At 35.3% G+C, this 18,586-nt stretch overlaps 1 protein-coding gene across 1 annotated transcript in view; it reads right to left on the reverse strand.

Moving 5' to 3' along the window:
* Positions 1 to 2,394: 2,394 nt before the first annotated feature.
* The window catches only part of THSD7A (thrombospondin type 1 domain containing 7A), a 192,247-nt gene continuing 176,055 nt past the window's right edge, over positions 2,395 to 18,586 (reverse strand). Inside the window, exons 23-29 of the mRNA XM_057372134.1 lie at positions 18,386 to 18,560; positions 16,114 to 16,287; positions 15,041 to 15,136; positions 11,902 to 11,984; positions 11,355 to 11,565; positions 7,832 to 7,919; positions 2,395 to 6,266 (exon numbers count right to left, since the gene is read on the reverse strand). Of these exons, the coding sequence (XP_057228117.1) occupies positions 6,182 to 6,266; positions 7,832 to 7,919; positions 11,355 to 11,565; positions 11,902 to 11,984; positions 15,041 to 15,136; positions 16,114 to 16,287; positions 18,386 to 18,560 (912 nt within the window). The 3' untranslated portion in view covers positions 2,395 to 6,181. The remainder of the gene's footprint in view (positions 6,267 to 7,831; positions 7,920 to 11,354; positions 11,566 to 11,901; positions 11,985 to 15,040; positions 15,137 to 16,113; positions 16,288 to 18,385; positions 18,561 to 18,586) is intronic.

Genomic DNA, 18,586 nt, shown 5'->3' on the forward strand with positions numbered 1-18,586 from the left:
CAAAATTCACATTTTCTATACGAATATTTTTGCTTTTGACAACATGTTGTAAGTTGCCAACTGGCAACTATTGTTGTCTCACTGCGATCTGAAGAGTGAGAAGACACATCAAAAGAGAATTAAGGCTATGATTGCACTCAGTGCAAATCAGAAGAGTTCCACGTAAGGCTGAAATGTGGCATTTGTGTCAAGCACAGAGACACAATGGGGGCACATGAAGAAAGCTGTTAAGGGAACTGGGTTAGAGCATGAAAGCAAGACACGMTATTTCACACTTTGTCTTATATGACAGTTTCACAGTTTTTATGTGACACAAGTTGTGTAAATTACTTTGGGTTCAATTTGGGACAGGTTTTGGTAGGACTTCATTAGGCAGTGCATTAAAAATCATCTGTCATTACGGAGTGCCAACAAACTCTATGTCCAAACACAGAATTGTTAACTGAATTCTGGTCATGGGCTCAAATCATATTGCCACTTCCACAWAGGTATCTTAATGAGCAGCACTGGGAAGAACTAAGAACCTGAGAATTAAGTCAAATTTTGACTGTATAGGTAAGAAAGAGGGTTTGGTTTTATAATTATTAAGAGAAGGAAAAAATCACATTTCCTTTCAAATGCAACACTGAAATTGTGATGAAACATTATTTGTAAGCTAAATAAAACTGATTGAAAAACAACTTTCTGCCATGTTAAAGAATTATATGACACTCTGGAGGGTATTTTTGAAAATAAAAATAACCCCATTTGTTTTATAACTTCAATTTCAGAATATAATTTAACAAATTTAAAGTCTAGGTTCTGAATAAAACCCACAAAATATTAAAACATATGTGGGAGTCTCTARCCCCTCATCTATAAATGGTCAAGCATCAAATCTTATTTTCTCTGAAAAGACAAAGGATTTTGAGATACATGAACCTGTAATAATTAAATGGGATCAACCTTGAACTGTTTGAAGTGCTATTTCTTTAAAAATGGAAAACAACAGGCATGATCATGGATTATGATCCTGTGGGTATGTTTTACCTTCACCATAGTGACAGATTGAAGGACTTTTCCCTTACCTAAAGGGGGTCGAGATCAGTCCTGGGGCTTGGTTTGTTAATCTGCCTGGTCAATACCTGCTTTTGGATAGACAGCCAGCTTTACTGCATCTAAGAAAACAATCAGAAGATTCAGAGAATCCTTTCTGTAGCTAAACTGATAGTGATGCCAATGGCTCATCAAGCTCACTACCRTTTCAGCAGGGTAATTTTATAGATCCAGTAGTGTAGGTCTTCATATTACTGGAAACTTAAAATACAAGGCTTATCTAAGTCTCCATTTACCTCTCGATTTGCATCCTTTCATTAAAAAACAACACTCTCCTGTAATGTTTTGTTTTGGTTTGGTTTTTTTTTTTTGTTTTGTTTGGTTTTTTTTTTGTTTGGTTTTTTTTTTTTTTTTTTTTTTTTTTTTTTTTATAAAGGCTACCTTTCCCACTAATCTAGAAGTCTTGAAAACAATTGCTAAATTCCTAGTGTTTTCTTTACTGGATATGAAGACCCTATAATCTTCATTAGTATATCACAGCGAATTGTTTTCTGCAGAGTTTAAATGAGCATTTTAATTTTCTTCTGGCAGATGTTCTTTAACTCCTTATAAAATTCCACCTGTATTGAATTAAACAAATTTAAATTATCTAAAAGTTCCTCTATTCCTCTATTGAATTGTAGCTGGGAATTCAAGGCCAATGCTTCTGTGATTTTACTGTGGATTCAAGCAGCAGAAAATGTAGGTAGGAGRTACTTGTGAAAATCCTGAAATCCCTCAAGAATCAGAGCTGTGTTCTCTCAAAATTGTGTTTAAAGCTTTCAGGGGTTAGCCTGGAAGGGTTAATGTAGTTAATAACTAACTACACAGGACAGGACAAACAAAACAAAAATAAAACAAAACAAAAATAAACCCCCCACAATCTGGTGTGTAAATTACACAGCAAACCTGGACATGAAAAAATTGAGGTTTGGAGAGCACAGAGATAGGATATGAGCAATTATGACAAAATGCAAAGTGACTTCTTTTTCTTCTTGTGTAGAGACAGTGAAAGATTCAGCTTTACTCAAAGTGAATAGATGCCTTTTAGTGAGATCTTGATCAACACCTTMTTCTCCACAGAAGGGTTGTTTTTTCTGATATAAAAATGGCAATTAAGGATGCAAATTTTTGTTTCATTTACTGGATCTTTTCAAGCAACTAAATATGTTTTGCAAATTTCAAAGTCAACTAGGATTGGAGCAAGAGACTTKATTGCTACCATGACATCAGAAAGTATTTTTTATTTTTAAAGAGAAAGATTAATTTTTACAAGAATATGTTTGCTAACACCTTTCAGAAAAAAAAGAGACTGTTTAAAAGGTGGTCATATTTTAGGGATCTGCCTTTTATTGTTACTCTATCCCAGCATAGTATACTACATCTATTAAAAAAAAGACATTAAATGATTTTGTGTTTATATTTATTGTCAGCAATACATCAGTTATGTAAAAATAACCCAGATGAAAATGTAAAACTTGTTACATTTTCACATCATCTGTATTAACTGAATAAAGCTTAGTGACAATATACACAAATTTGCAGTAGTAGTTGTACGTAAACATTTTGTGCATTACAAAAGAAATATACATAATTTAAAAAATAAAAATGCATTACACAATTTACAAATTAACATTAACATAAAAAAAAAGGTAAACATTCCTCAGACAGCTGCCTCCTCGTTCTACAAAATAAATATTCAAGTAAATTAAGTTAGGCAAAATAAACTCTTAATTCTTAACAATTTACATAAAGGTAAAAAGACAGATTTCCATTTAATTCAAGGTATATTTTACAGTGATTTACACATAGAGTTTTTAAATYGGTCTCTTCAAATTGTAAGATCGGAAAAAAACTTTATTACATTTTGGCAGGAGGAAGGGGGTTTCAAAATGGATGCTTTATACCAAATATAAACAAGCTTGTGCAGTTGCATCAAAGCTTCAAAAAGGAACTGCTCCAGGTCTTAAAGCAGACACAATAATCTAGAAACTACAGTTTTAAAAAGGAAAATATGAACGACCACATCAACAGGAAAATGTCTACTTTGCTATTTTCTGAATGGTTTATTTGATCACTGGAAACATTACTTTCACAAACTAATAATCTACAGTAGTGGCTGCTTTAGGCACTGGATTTRTAGAAGCACTCTGATTTTTAAAGCAAATTGCTTTTCATTCTATACTGATAATTCACCTATTATTTGWTTCTGTTTCAATGCTAGAGGGCTTAATCACCTTTGCAAATTTTACACAAAATTTCAGCCCTCCTTACAGCCTAGTATTTTTTTCTTGATAATGATGGAAGCCATTCTGGCTTCAAATTTCCATGCACTTCGTTTGTAGAAAAAAAATAATAAAAATGCACTCTAGATTTTAAATGCAGCACTAGTATGATGCAGATGTGCACCAGATATTCACTGATCAGATATAAAATGTAACACATACTAAAATACTTGCATGGACTGCAAAGGCCAAACATACTTAAAAAACCCTCCTATCTCTTTGTYTGTCCATTTAATATGGTAAGAAAAAAGGAGATGTCATACCTTTAACTTCAAGTTACTAAATGCTTAGATTTAGGACATAAAATTCTTCAAGGCAAGAACCAGGCAACAGCTCCTGCTAAGACCAGCCRGTATCATAAATAAAGATGACTCATAGCCAATGAAAGAAACCCTGTTCCCTCAATGCCCTCCTGGTCCAAAACTATTTGACAACACAGAATCAGACTTTAAAAACAACAGGAATCATCATGAAAATTTATGTCTCCACATGTAGTTATCGTTCTTTAATACTTTGTATTTTTTCCATGTTTTGTTGAATGTCTGACAAAAGAGAAACCAACCAGGTTTTTCTTTGTTTCTTCTCAATAATGCTTAAAACTAAAATTATCAAGATTTGTATTTTTCCAGTGGATGTTTACAAAGTGATATAAGCCTGAAGACGCCAGTCCTGAAACACATGTGAATGAACCACTGCTGTGGCAGGGGGCCAGGGAACTTCATTAGCTGCAGCTGGATCAAGGCATAAAATGAGAAATTAAACCTGTAYCAAAGATTGTTACCATTGTTCCTCTGCTAATCATTCCCATTTGGGGAATACACAGTGGGAGGAAGGTAATGTTCTTGATGCAGTAACACCACACTGGTAATATGTCAGCTGAATTAAAGTAGGACCACAATCTCTCTTGARCATCCACAAAATGCTCATTGGTTTCAAGAATTATTCTACAAAGAACAAAAGTGTAGATTTTTAAGAACTGATATTATCCATTGATGTYCATTTGATGTTGATTCAGTGGATTTGGGCTGAAGTTTGCAAAGYTAATTTCTTTCAGTGTGCAAAAACTGGTGCTTCTCGAGTAAATAGCGTGATGAGTAGGCAGAAGTGGTTTAGGTTATAAAAAAGACCTGAGAACCTAATACTGAACTTTATATAACAATTATTTTTGAGAGGTTGCCTGATAAAGTTYTGTATTGCTTAGTAGTGGCACAGTCACTTGTATGCTCAGGCTGCACATAGAAGCCTTTTGAGGAGGAAAACCCTTCTCAGGTCATGGATCACATCCGTAACAAGCAYGTCACATGCACAGCGGCAAGTCAATGAGCTTCGTGTTGGAAGCATAGCACTGAAAAGCCATAAGCATGGAAGAAGTTAACAGTGAGTTTTCATACTGCCAGAGTTTTTTAAAAAGTCAGGAGTATTAAAATGGCAGAACTATTGATCTCATTGTTTAGTTGCCGGTACACTCAGGAGTTTAACCGAATAATTAAAAGAGTCTATTGGATTATCCTAATTAGAAAAGACAAAACATCTCTGAGTATTGCACYGCCAGCAACAGTGAAAAAGCTCTCACTAACAGAAGGAAAGAAAAGCAAAACCATTTTATTTTAGTTGAACAGTCAGGACACCTTTTTAGACAAGAAGTATGTCACTCAGGATTACAGGGCAACCACTTTTCTTTTTCTTTTTTTTTTCTAACAAAGTTAACAAATATAAAAAATCTAGTCATAAACAGCCTTCAAAGTACAATTAGAAACCAGCAGGACAATCTATACCAGTATAGGTAGATGGGGCAAGAAACTAGACACTTGTATTACTGCCATGGTGTAGAGTATGAACGGCTGCACACRCTGGAGCCGAGTCCACCCCGTCACCGTCCAAACTGAACACTACTCTCTTCAGGATTCAAGACCTGTCTACTTGACACTCCTTGCACAAGATACATCATTATCCTTTCTGAAAAGAGGCAGTTTCTATGGCAATACTAGTTAAGTGCATATCATGCTGCACTAATATAGTGCAAAAATTTGCCTTACATGTAGCAAAAAAGATGCAGGCAACAGTTTGAGTTAGAGAAAGTAGAAACATATTGTAACATTTACAGCAGGTAATCTTTTTTCCAGACAGCAACCACTAGAAAATAGTGAATCTGAGAATGCCTCCTTTCTGGGTGTACACATGAGGCCTTTATACTTTGGAGTGGCAAAAGGACAGAATTTTGCAAGTGAGTCATTGCCCTCGGAAACACAGGTTAACACAAGTTATCATCAACTATCAAACTGTTGAACTTGCTCAGTGCGTAAATCCCAGTTAAAAGTTAATATTGTACTAAGCACTAGAATGCTCTTCATCAAGTATATAATCTGATAGAATAATACATATGGTTCAACTGAGTMTATATGTTATGTTTGAATATAAAGAGTCATAGACAGCTTGGTACAAACTCGTCATGCGTACTGATTATACTTGGTTAATGATGCAGGGGCTTCCAAGTGTTAATATTATGTCAGCTACAGTGTTCTGGAGACACAAGTGGTGCTTACAGTTTCTGAGACTGAGGAAACACCACAGATCTCCAACTGCAGTGTCTATCTGCAGTGATTCTGCCCGATTTCTCAGTGCCGATGGTCTAAAGTAAAGCAATAATACGTTGAATATCGGTAGGCATCATGAAATCCATCCTTCTTTATCTATGGTGCAGTTACAAAAAMGAAAAAGTCAAAACACTTAATCCACTCCATAGAAAATCCCTGTGGCTTTGGACACCTTCTGGTTTMATTCCTATAATTTAGACTCCATTTGTCACCATGAGAAGTCATATTTTACATGTCTGCATCTCCATCGTAAGCCAAGGTTAAAGGTTTCAGTCGGTTGTTCTGCCTTCTCTGGGGCTTCTTTGGCTTTTTGCTGAAACAACAAGATAATTTGTAAATAAAACAAGCAACTACTATCATACAAAGATGTATTTCAGTCTTAAATGGAAGATGAGCATGTTGATAATGCATTCAGTTGTTTGTTTATAAAAGATATAAGCCTAAACCTTCACTGGGACCACTAATTACCTCTTTATCAACACAAAGCAATACCTAATTCAAGGCTCAGTTGTTCAGAAACAAGCTGTTATGGTGCTGATGTGACTTGATGARATCCTTGGCAGGTACTCTTGCAACATCACTCAGTTTTCAGAAGAACTCAGAGCCTGCCATGCCATATGTGGTCATGTATMAAAGCAGCAATCGGGTTCTTTTAAATTACGTGACTCAAATCCTAAACTGCTCTTGACACATCAAGGGTTTCCAGGGGAAAGTTCCCTCTTTTGATTGGTTTTATCTCATTATACTTGCTTGAATGACTACAATTAATTCTAGATATTATCATCAAAACAGTCATTAATAGCAGAGGTATGGTTGTTAGCCATAACATTCCTTGTCTAGCCTTGAATTAGATTTTAATCCAGCAGTATTTCCAATCCATTTGATATAGTTTAAAAAAATTACCAGGCCAAAGGAACATGAATGTTTACCCACGCTTTAGTACTTGTCTTGTTTTAGAGAGTAATATAAGCATTTCTTTAAGTCAGGCCTGTGCACCCTCTTGTCCAATATCTTATCCCACCTATGTCAGTTACTCTGCTTAAATTGGAACCTTTTTATATAAAATAATTTGTTACAATGACTTGCAGTAGCCACAGATTCCAGTCCGAATACTTTGCAGTGCAGTTGAACGCTAATGGATTTTCTTTTCCTTAAAAAAAAATCCAATCCCCTCTGCCCCCCAAAAATCAAACAAAAAAAAAAAAAAAAGCGCCAAACAAATTTTTATTTTACCTAGACAGAAGTGAGGTTTTGGGCAAAGTTTACTGAATGGAAAACATACTCAGAACCCCCCCAGATGCTTACTAACGCAGTACAGCCCAGAGCTTGATGTATATTACCACACTTTTCTCACCTTTCACCTGTACAGTCATTTGGATCAGATATTCCAAACAGAACCTAGAAAACTTCAGGGAGCACATTCTCACCGGTGACTTGTTCAAAAATTATTTCATATATTAAAAAGATGATAAAGATTTCCAAATTTCTCTGGTTGTGATCTCTATATATTGTCAAACATAAAATATTACCTTCCTGGTTACTAAACTTCCTTCCTGCTATTTCTCTCAGCATTTTGTGATACAGACACAATACAATTATTCTGGAGACCGAACATAACAACTGAGACAAACTGAGCAAAAATAAACTGTACACTAAGGTACCCCACATTTGTAAGTTCATCTAACCTCAGAAGAGCGTGTGGTTATCCATCACCTGGAGTACAACCAGAATCTGCTAACCTTGGCTTGGACAAAATGACATGGGAAATTCGACACTGCAGTTCACAGAAGTGCCTGCAGTTTCTACAGCAGCAGATGTAAGCACTTGCATTACAGTCTGTGTGGGGACTGTTTTTTTATAAATAATTAAAGAACTCACCAGGCTAGATAGATCATAGAAACAATAAAGATGAGTAAAACAAATGCACCAGCAGCTACACCATAAACCCAGGTCTTCAGCCTCCCATCTAAAAGGAATGAATGTTAGTCAGTAGTGTTTGAGTTAGTCTTGTTGWATTATTAGTTCTGATATAGCATAGAAGTACTTTAATAATCCAAAATAAATGTCTTAACTAGCAATTACAGTGTAATCGGAGTAAATGCTGTTAAATAACTGAGCAAAAATTACTTATTAAATAAATGACTTCTCTGTGCTCTGCTTTTTAGTTGCAATCAGGATAATTCAAATGGAGCTGAGATCTGGGGCAGAAGCAGAAGGTGAGATACCCAGCACTCAGCTTTGGGGTAGCAAGCAATCCCTCAGTGTGATCACTGTGCAGGGCAGTGCAGCAGGCCAGGACTCATTGAGCATCATTTTCTATGCTAGCTCTGGTAAATCAATGTCTGTTACTTTTATTTTTCTTCCTATTTACTTTTATGTTTTAAATATCATGAGCATGCTGAACCTCATCCCTACCTTAACTGCATATACACAACTTTCATTACTGCATAAAGTAATGTTTTTTAAATCTATTTCCCAACAAAATGCAAGTGTTTTTGTAATAAATAACTTCTCACAAAACAAAAATACACAAAAAAAAGAGAACCCATGCTCATAAATAGAACAAATGTCTTATTTATAAGGACTGTATTTATGTGCAGCCTGTGCAGTATTTTGGACATGATGTCCCTGCAGGCTCAGGTATACATACCCCTCGCCTTCTTGCCTCAGATGCACCCATGTCTACCAGGAAAAATGATGTGGCTTGGWGTGGGGAGTTTTGCTCTGCCCCCAAATGAGCATGTCACAACTAAAGGTGTGTGTGTGCATGCTTTTTGACCTACTACTTTTATCTAACTAATTTTTCAAAATTTTAAATGGCTCTTCAAAAACTACTTTCTGTGAAGTTAGCTAGCCTTCTTGTATCTCCCTGATAATTAAAAAAAAATCATCATAAAACTAAACTATTTCCCTTGCAAGTGGTACAGGTTGTATTTCGTGAAGTTTTTGAATATTTTCAATGTAAGCAACTACAGCTAAGATTTTTCTGACCAAACACTTGGTGTTCCTCATTAGCTCTGTAGAACAAAAGATATCATCAATGCAGTTTATATTTCCACACTAATAGTAGTAGAAGTTAATCAGTCTAAGATTGCTCTGTTAAACAGTAGTGCTTTCTATTGCTGTGCAGTTAAACTCAGGCTTTTTGGCTTGTAGGGAGGCAAAGTCTTGCAGTCATGTGGACAAGTGGTTCAAGACTARTTAATATCAAAACATTTTACCTTGGTTACTTTAATCAACCTAATGAAACATTATAACTGATAATAACTGACATATCTGAAGTAACTGATCCGTTAAAGATTAATGGAAAATTAGATTTGACCTGACATATCCTGTGATATGATAATATCAATGAGAGGAATTCAGACTTGAGTACTGCTAAATAGGTTAGTTTCCTCTTTACTTGGCTTATTTCCATTGGTAAATGTAAGTGGTTTAGTTTTTTTTTTGTCAGGTTGACTTCTAAAATAGTAACATCTCCTTGAAAAAAAAGGCTGGCAATACCTTGTATATGGATTTATTTGTTTTTGTCAAAGCAAGGAACTCTTGTTAATGAGGTCATTCCTATTATGCAACTACTGACATCTAACTCAGGCTTTCTAAATTCCCTCTGGACAGATTATTTCTAAGGGTACAAGGGAATTGGCATCTCAGACTCATCTGTTTGTGGTAATTCCTCAGCCCAGACAACTGAAGAGGATAGTTTTAATTTCTTCCTTTCTGGAGCTGCAATATAATTTGTGGAAGAAAACAAAAAAAAAACTATTTTAAATATAGACTTAGAAACTGCAAGGAAAGAAATAATCATGCCAGAGCAAATCAAAAYCTTTCCAATAAACATCCAGTGCTGAAACTAAAACAAAAAAGCCAAAATCTCGGAATTGGAAAATGTTCACTTTGTCCCACACTTGCTCATAAATTCACTGCATAAATTATTAGTTCTATTGAATATGTTTAGGATTTTCTGAACTAGTTCTATTAGTTCTRTTGAGTATGTTTGGGACTATCTGACTTATGAGTCCTTCTGAACTTGAATTACATAAAATTRGTGAGTTTTCATGAAGTWTCTTAACTGTGCCTTGCTCCAAAAYCATCCCTGAGCTCACATGAGCATCCACACTCCTAAACAGTTGAAGGTGACTCCGATACTTGCTTATTGTTGTCACTGTAGCTGCTACAACACACCCTCTGGCATTTTCAGGAGGAGTTGAGTAAAATGAGTAAGTGGTAACATATTTGGTAAGATGTTGTTTTTTAAAAGAGGACCAGAAAAGTTTAATTTTCTATTTTTTATTGTTGATTAAAGTACTTGGAGTAAAGACCATTTTATTGCAGGTATCAAATATAATATCAAAGTACAAATAATAGTAAATACTAGTAGGACTAATGGGATCTAACATAAGTATTTCTAATTTCTAACCCAAACATTATTTAATCTGCTTATTAGAAATACTGTCATAAGTCTAAAGTTGAAACATTTTATGGATTATGTATGTAAAGACAGTGCTTTCAATTCTGCAGTTAAAAACATCTAAAACCCCTTTAGAAATGAATGAACACCCTAACCCATAAGTGTATKAGAATATTTTATGTGATTTAAGAGACACTTAAGATGATAAACAATTGCTCTCTTCCATATTATTAACATTTKGGACCAGCAACATATCTCTTCATGTGAAAGTATTTCGTGACTTAAAGTTTTATTTACATAAATATTTAATTTCACTAGGAGATATTTACTGATGTCTGATTACACGATGGACTTCATATTTTTTATGAAATAACTTCTATTTCATGCCACTCTTCCATGTAAGTCTTTGCTCAGCTCTAAGGAATATAGTCCATCCTAAAAGCAAATACTGTTCATAGAGACTAAGAGCATATCTATGTTAAATATMAATAACATGGTTAGCTTTTGACTAGCATGAATTAGTTTAAATATGGATATGTCAGAAAAGCATTAGCATACCTATACTGATTATTTTCCTGCARTTYATACCATGGCTGCAAATTTTAAACWGCCTTTAGTTTTTGCAGTGTTCAGTGTTAYCTTTTCATTCTTCTGTCAACAGAATTGTTGTCTTAGACACTTAAACTTAATATACTGGCTTGAACCTCTGTTGCAAACTCGCTTCTAAAGTCACATTTCAAACAGCTTCTGTGRATTTTAACAGGTGGAATGGCTTAAAAGGAATATATGATTTCATTAAATATATTGATGGGTAGTGAGAAGGTTGGGGGTTCACTTATGTCTCTTCCTTTGTTTTCAGTCAGAGCCGTTGCCTGCCTTATTAAATGAACTCTTATGGGTTTCCCTTGTCTTCCTAGGCATCACAAAAACATAAATGCCAGCCCCTGCAGCAGCACTTAGCACTAAGAACTGCTCATTGCATGACTTCACCTGGCCCAAAAGGCTGTAGAAACCAGGTCCTTCCTCGTCCTGCCTGGTTACTGGAGGGCTGGGTAGGGTTCACAGCTCGACTGGTTTTCACATCTCCCTTTTTGTCCTCCATGGTGGGGATCACCACCACTGGGATGAGAGTGCACTGTTCGAGTGTGCCATCAGAGGACATAACTTCAGTGTATCCRTCTTCACAACTGCACGTTCTGGTCTGTAGGGAACAAGTGTTTTACACCGTGTAGTAGAAAAACAAGGCTTTCTGTGAGCTATAAAGCATAAAAACATGGATGACTGGATGAGAAGACTGTTTTGATGAGTGCTAGCCTGGAGAGTCCCTCTTCATATATTTTTAGGCAAGTTCATACTGTATCAACAGAGATTATTTAACATTCAATTGAAAGGTAGAAAATGGTGCGAGGTCGATTTTAACAAATTAATGACTAACAAAATATCTGAAAATACTTTCTGTTGGCATAATCTTTGTGATCAAGAGGTGTGTGGGAAGCCCTCAYGGGGGTGTTGTATGCTCCAATGCAGTAGCACATACCTCACTGCAGTAAGCGTGGGGTTGGCTGCACGGTGGGTTACATGACCTGTCAGCATCTGGTTGGCGCAGCACTAAACAGCCCCCTGTAGGACAGAAAATCATATTTTCACATGGTAATACCTCACCACTGATGAAATTAYTGATGTCATTACTTGCTGCAGTATATCATGGATTACAATCTTATTGCTAATGTGAATGTAAGAGTACTTCTTTTATTCCAAGGTGTAGGATAACTGGAACCAAGTATTTTCTTATGCATAGAGTAAGGATATGAAAAAATTTATTTGACTTTGTGTGCATTTTAGAGAACTAATATTTGGCAATAGAGCCTTTTGTTTTCCCCTTTGTTCCCTTGGTGGATTGCACAAAAAAACCCAATTTAAATGCTTTGTTGTACTCAAGGGAACAGATTTGCTTCTCTAGGGCCCTTCTTATGACTTATATATTAAAACTGTGGCCACAATATAAATAAAAGCAACTTTTTTTATTTATATCTTTTCCTCTTAAACTGAAAATAAGTAACTCATTCTGTCTATGAAAGGACATCTGTTTAATGCTGCTACTGGGTCACTTTTACAAATAYTATAGCTTTGCTTTTATGAAGTGAGTCTTCATGTTAGTCTAAGTTTTTAGGAAAAGAAAGCAGTATTATCAGTAAAACATGTACTGAATGTTACAATACTGAAGATATTGCGGGTTTCAGTCTTTTCTCTTTTAATACAGACCTAGATTTCATTTCTACATCTTTATATATAGTGCAGTTATTGTTATGGACCAACACTCACAATCAGGCTTTCACTATCATTTCAGCCAGAATGACTTTAAAATACCTTTAGAATCAGTTTGAATCTACCTGTGTTTCCTTTTAGCTTATAGAAGAAGAATATGCATCACATTGCTTAAAATTTATATTGCTACAGGACAACCTATCTTGCATCTCCCRAAGGAATAACATTTTGACACTGGTGTGACATGATGGTGAAAYCCTGATAGCTGAGGCTGGTCACAACCATAGCAGATGCAGTTAGATGTGGTTACGTAGATCCAAGTGTTAACGGGATGGCTGATGAAGAACAAAGAAAACCCTGCTGGTTGCCATAAGTTTTCCCCACCCCCAGAAAAGAAAATCATACATCCTAGCATACAAATCACATGCCTGTGGGAATCTATGTAATAAAATATCAGTCATCCAAGGAAGCTGCAGAAGGAAAGAGTTGCCTCATCGCCCAWGGGAAATAACACCTTCAAGTAAAAAAGAACTATTCAGCACAATGATATTATGCAAGTAAATAAATAAAGACCTTAAAATACCAGCAGAACTCACAATAGTTATTTAATAATATCTAAATTAAAATACACTATATTAGAACCAAATGTGCAGGAATAAGGCAGACAAGACAAAAGTAATCAGAGATATGGGTTGCTCCTGAATGAAAATAGGAAATCTCAAATCTTTAAATCAACTAYGTATGTGCATCTATCACATCTATGAGCTCTTAAATACTGTGGCTTATACCAAACGTTTTCAAAAAACGTATAAATGTAAATTAAAATCTCATTCATTACTGCATATTTAATGTAGAGAAGTTCCMACAGAGTATTATATTTAAGAGTTGTGTTTGAAAACTATATAAAACCCRTGTAAATGATAGCTTTGAATTTAATAGAAACATATGAAAAATAGTTTTGCATTGCATGGATACCAGTGATTGCATGTTATGGAATATTCCATTAGTCTTAATTTCAAAGCAGAAAGTTACCACAGCACTAAAGTCATGTACAAACAAACTTTGACAAAAAAGATACAATGGGACAAGACTTGAGATACAAGTCTGACATTTCCCTGCCTTGGAGGTGTTATTATGAAAAATCTTCCAACAACACACAGTCATATATTTGCCTTTCCTAGAATTTATTACATGGCTGTATTCGATTACATCACAAGAAATTATTCTTTTCAAGTAACTGACTGTAATTTATGAATACGTTCTGATTTAACATCTCAGAGCCACAATCTCCAAGATGYTATTTATTTCAAATCCTATAAGGACCTTTCATAGATAATATCCTATATGAATCTCGATAAGAATTCTTACTTAAGAGTTTTACATACCATAAAAACATCTTAGTTAAGCAGGAAGCAATCAAGGTGCATAAATCATGCCCTGTTGCATTTGTTGTGAACAAGATGTGTTTTAATCATCTTACACCACAAGGTAAGATTTGCAAGAGGCTTTGAGCCTCCTTTTCAAAACCTTGTTAAAATAATACAAATATCTTATTTCTGGTGTTACAACAGACAGTAGTGGTGGATTGCATCATCAAGAAGTATTATGGTGGCAATACATAAATAACAGCTYCCCTCCTGTGACTGACCCAACTCTGGCTGGCACTGAGGATGTGTTTACAATCTCTGGGATTCTTTTGCTATCACTTGGTCTGATATAAAAATTCTTTAAACAAATGCATAACTCTGACCTTAAATTAATCCTTATTTCCAATAAATAAATCCATAAAGATTTTCACAAATCTTCACATAGGAAGATTTTCTTCTGAGATCTCAGTTGTTCTTAATTCATGTTTTTTGTGCTTTGGTTTGCACAAAAAGTCACTACATCTCATGCTGTCCACAGAAGTATCCTGATACAGATWTATGGCATTGAAGTAAAGAAATAAACTTAGATTAACAAATGTATTAARATTTTATCTTTTGAAATTATAAGGCAGTGTATCATACATGGATGATATTATACAGCTTTGCAGCTTTCTCTGCCTTTGTGTAAGCATTGAAATTACCCATAATATATAAAAGTTTTATTTGTTGYAGGGCTAGAAGCTTGAAACCCAAAATTTAGAAGTATAAAGATGACTATGGTAAAAAATCCCCAAACATAAACAATGTGAAATATTTCAGGTCTACTACAGAATGTAAGTATTTATATTTACTCTYAGCATTACATGCTGCATAATTCTGGAAAAGAAACAACACCTTTAATATGCAAGAAGATGATGATTTTGACTGATACATCAGGAAGTGTTTTTAGCAGACCCTTTTTAATTTTTTTGCAGTTTGTTGGGGAAACACATTATCCACCAGTTCTCCAGGCCGTTTTTTTGTGTATATAAAAAGAGTAGTTACCTGTGACGTTTAAACCATCTGACCTTTGGCACCACACAGTCCGAGAAGATCCCTTCCATGGGCTGGCCATCCACTTGTACTCGTAGCACTGACCATCTGCACAGAGAACATCCACGTTTCAAGAAATTCGATGACAAGGCTTTAGGCCACCACTGGCAGGAGCCACGCTCATTAGCAGACCATGCTCATTATGTGGCCATGCTCATTATGATTTATGGCTTKTTCAGCTAGGTAGGCCCCTTCCTCCTTCATCCAGAAACTCAGAAGKGTGCACGGCACACATGGAGCTCTCAGTGTCTCCTGCACTTATTGGACACACAGAGAATAGACCAGATGTGTCCCAGACACCAACTATCATTATCAGCAAGCCTAATGTAGTTGACGGGCAAAAGAAATACTTCCATCAACCTCATAATGGTTGTGGCCCATCTGTTGTGCAAAACTCATTTAGGAGTCAKGTTCCTTTCCTTGTAACACAGGAAAGTGCCCCAGTGCTCGGTGAAGTGGCCAGGGCTGCATCTGGCTCCATGTCTCAGCTCTTCTGTGACATCTCAAATGATCTGGGATGAACCATGAAGCCCTTCTGCACCTTAGCTCTCTATTATAAATATAAAATTCCTTTTTGCCTGATCCGGCCTCTGAATGGCCAAGAAATGTCTGTACAGGAAACTACTACCAGCGGTAAGCATGGCTGAGACATTTTAATGACACTGCCATGCAATTAATTAATTAATTGAAAGGGCAGAGAAAAATCTAAATCTGGTTACGTATCAAAACTGAGAGKTTTCTTTTTATCAATGGTACTAAGCAGATAAGGAGACTGATTGCCCAATATAAAAAGAAAAGTCAGTATTAAAAAAATGATAATTCTAACGTGGCGATATGATAGTTACCACTTGAATATTTTTCTGTTTATAGTTGATMACTGAAAAACAACAATTTAAGTGCRTTTCTGTCTATCAAACTTGCACWTGCCTAAAATTGACACCATGAACAGAAAGAAAACAAAATTATGCTCATTCTGTATTATTTTCYTTACGGGAAACCAGGCTTACATATATTTTGGTGCTTACCAYTGCATGGTCTTGTTTCCAAAGCCTGTTCTGGACAGAGATGTTGATTCTCTAAATCCTGAACGATCACTGCTCGAGATCGGACTTGTATTCCTCCAAAACCAAGATCCTCACCATTTACACAGGTTAGCTGGCAAAGGCTCCACTCTGACCACTCTCTCAAGTAACAGTCCCCTGTCAAAGATAAATTTTATAAGATGAAGGATCATTGTATTTGAAGGTTTTTTTGCACTGAATATGTTTTAAAAAAACAAGTCCAAATACAGTTTATTAATTTTCCTTCTTTTTAGTTCCTTTCATTCCKCTTTTAAACTTGACTCATAGTTAAGGGAAGATAATATTTTGATGCTATCTGAATATCTGTGTCGTAGAAAGTAGTATAAAAAGATTATACAAGGACCTATTTATTTTAAAGCAGTAGTTTCTTGTGGCATTCCCAAAATATCTCTCTCATTGTGAATCTCTTTACAATGCTCCACCCAATGTCTGGACTTCTGTGCATTTTAATATATTGTGCTTTATATGTGCTTTTTACGCTTTATGTTAAATCTACGTATCTTTTTTAATTCATCTTTGATCTTRGAAAACATTGTCTAGTATTAAAAAGATTAATTATTGCTTATCCCCATACAGATTTTCTCTAAACAGATGTAGAAGCAACTGCTGGAACACTCTTTGCAGGAAAGGGAAATGGAAATGTGATTAAAATGTCTGCTCCCACTACTTCATGTTAGGATAATAGATCTGTAGAATGCTATAGAGTAAAACTGAAAAATAAAATTATACTGGTGAAACTAATTAACATGATCAGCTAAAGAACATTTAAGGAAGATCTGAGGCACAACACAAAGAAACCATTTTGTTMAAACTGCAGTTGAAAATGGGACTCGACTGTGCACAGACTCATAAATAAACCTCTTAGTTCTCATTATTTCAGTGAGAAAGCTATTAAAAATTCATGCTACCTTGCATTATACTGATGACAGATATAATCAGTACTGTGTTGACYGGATGCCTGATTAATGAAGAAATTTTATTTGCCAACCTTAGGAGAGCATGCAAAGAAATGAATAATTGACGAACTGATGTATACATAATAGGAAAACAAGTAGTGATTTTTGGAAACATTAGTTGGAGCGTATCATTAGTACATCCCCACGGGGCAGTTATTCTTGCTGGCTAAATGTGAGATTGTTGAAGAACAGGTCCCTGCTCAGCAAAATTTTTAAAGCAATCACTAAGCAGTTATAATTTTTTTATAAAATTCACTAATATGAAAACATAACTACAGTCTTTGTGTTCTTCCAATTTTTATTTAAGAAGAAAAAATACGTGAAAATCATGCGGTTGGAAGGCTATGTACAAAGCAGTGATGGAAATCCCTCTATTTTTTTATTAATTCCTATTGATTGAGACAACTTTACCTTCAGTCCAATCTGAAATGAACTGGGAAAAAATTCTGGGAAACAAGAAASTTTCAAGMGAATGAAAATARAATACTGGTGTGAAACGATAGCTAYATTAGAACTGAAGGAGTTWATCACTTCTTCTGAAGAYACATCATTAAGACTACTGAMCAACAGCAATATACTTCAAATTCTATAYGTAAGTGTCTGGAATGAACTGGAGGGGTTTTACTGGAAATTAAACTGCTCTTATATGCTCTTAATCCTTCTCTGTATGAGCATCATGGCCCTGATCATTTATAACAGMTCTTTCGATGCAGTTCACAAAGGCAGTGACAGCTCATGTCATATCCAGAGTTAAACAGCTAGAGGCACTCATGTTTGCTCAGAAATCAAAACTTTAGTTTCCATTTGGAATGGAACCTTTAAAGAAAAAAATAAGGGGCCTTATCTTCCTTAAACATCGATAAAAGGTATCAAGTTTTTAGCCATTGGTAAAAGTAATAATAAGGTTGTTAGGTAATCTATACGCTTAACACTCATATTTAGCTGTAAACCAACCCACCCTTTCTTAGAGAGTTAAACAGGTTTTATTTCAACAGATTTTGTGAAAAAATATATACATCTTACATACAATCTATGACAGACATGTCTTTCATAAATTTAAAATCTAGTACTTTTTCTAATTGATTTATTGTCATAAAGCCACTCCCAGAAGGTAACTCTGTTGGTCATTTGATGGATGAATCCAATCAGCAAAGCAGATGAAAAAGATTTAATTGCCTGTGGCYAATGCTAGGCACTAATAGCTGTAATGACACCCAACCAATCTTGAAATGCAACATTTATTTGAACAGCTTTGTTACCTGGACAAGGGAAAGTGCAGGTTTCCTCAAGTATTATCTTCTTATCACCCTCTATAATAGGCTCTATTTCCCCACAGAATTCCTCATCTACTACTTTGCCAACATCTTCAGCAGATCCATCATAAACCACACAGGAAATGTTCCTCACTCGTGTTCCCTCTCCACATTGAGCATCCTARGGAAGGAGAATATATATTGAGT

The sequence above is a fragment of the Malurus melanocephalus genome, unplaced genomic scaffold (genome assembly GCF_030028575.1).
Source record: "Malurus melanocephalus ecotype Western Australia unplaced genomic scaffold, MMel_1.1 scaffold_164, whole genome shotgun sequence".
NCBI classification, from domain to species: domain Eukaryota; kingdom Metazoa; phylum Chordata; class Aves; order Passeriformes; family Maluridae; genus Malurus; species Malurus melanocephalus.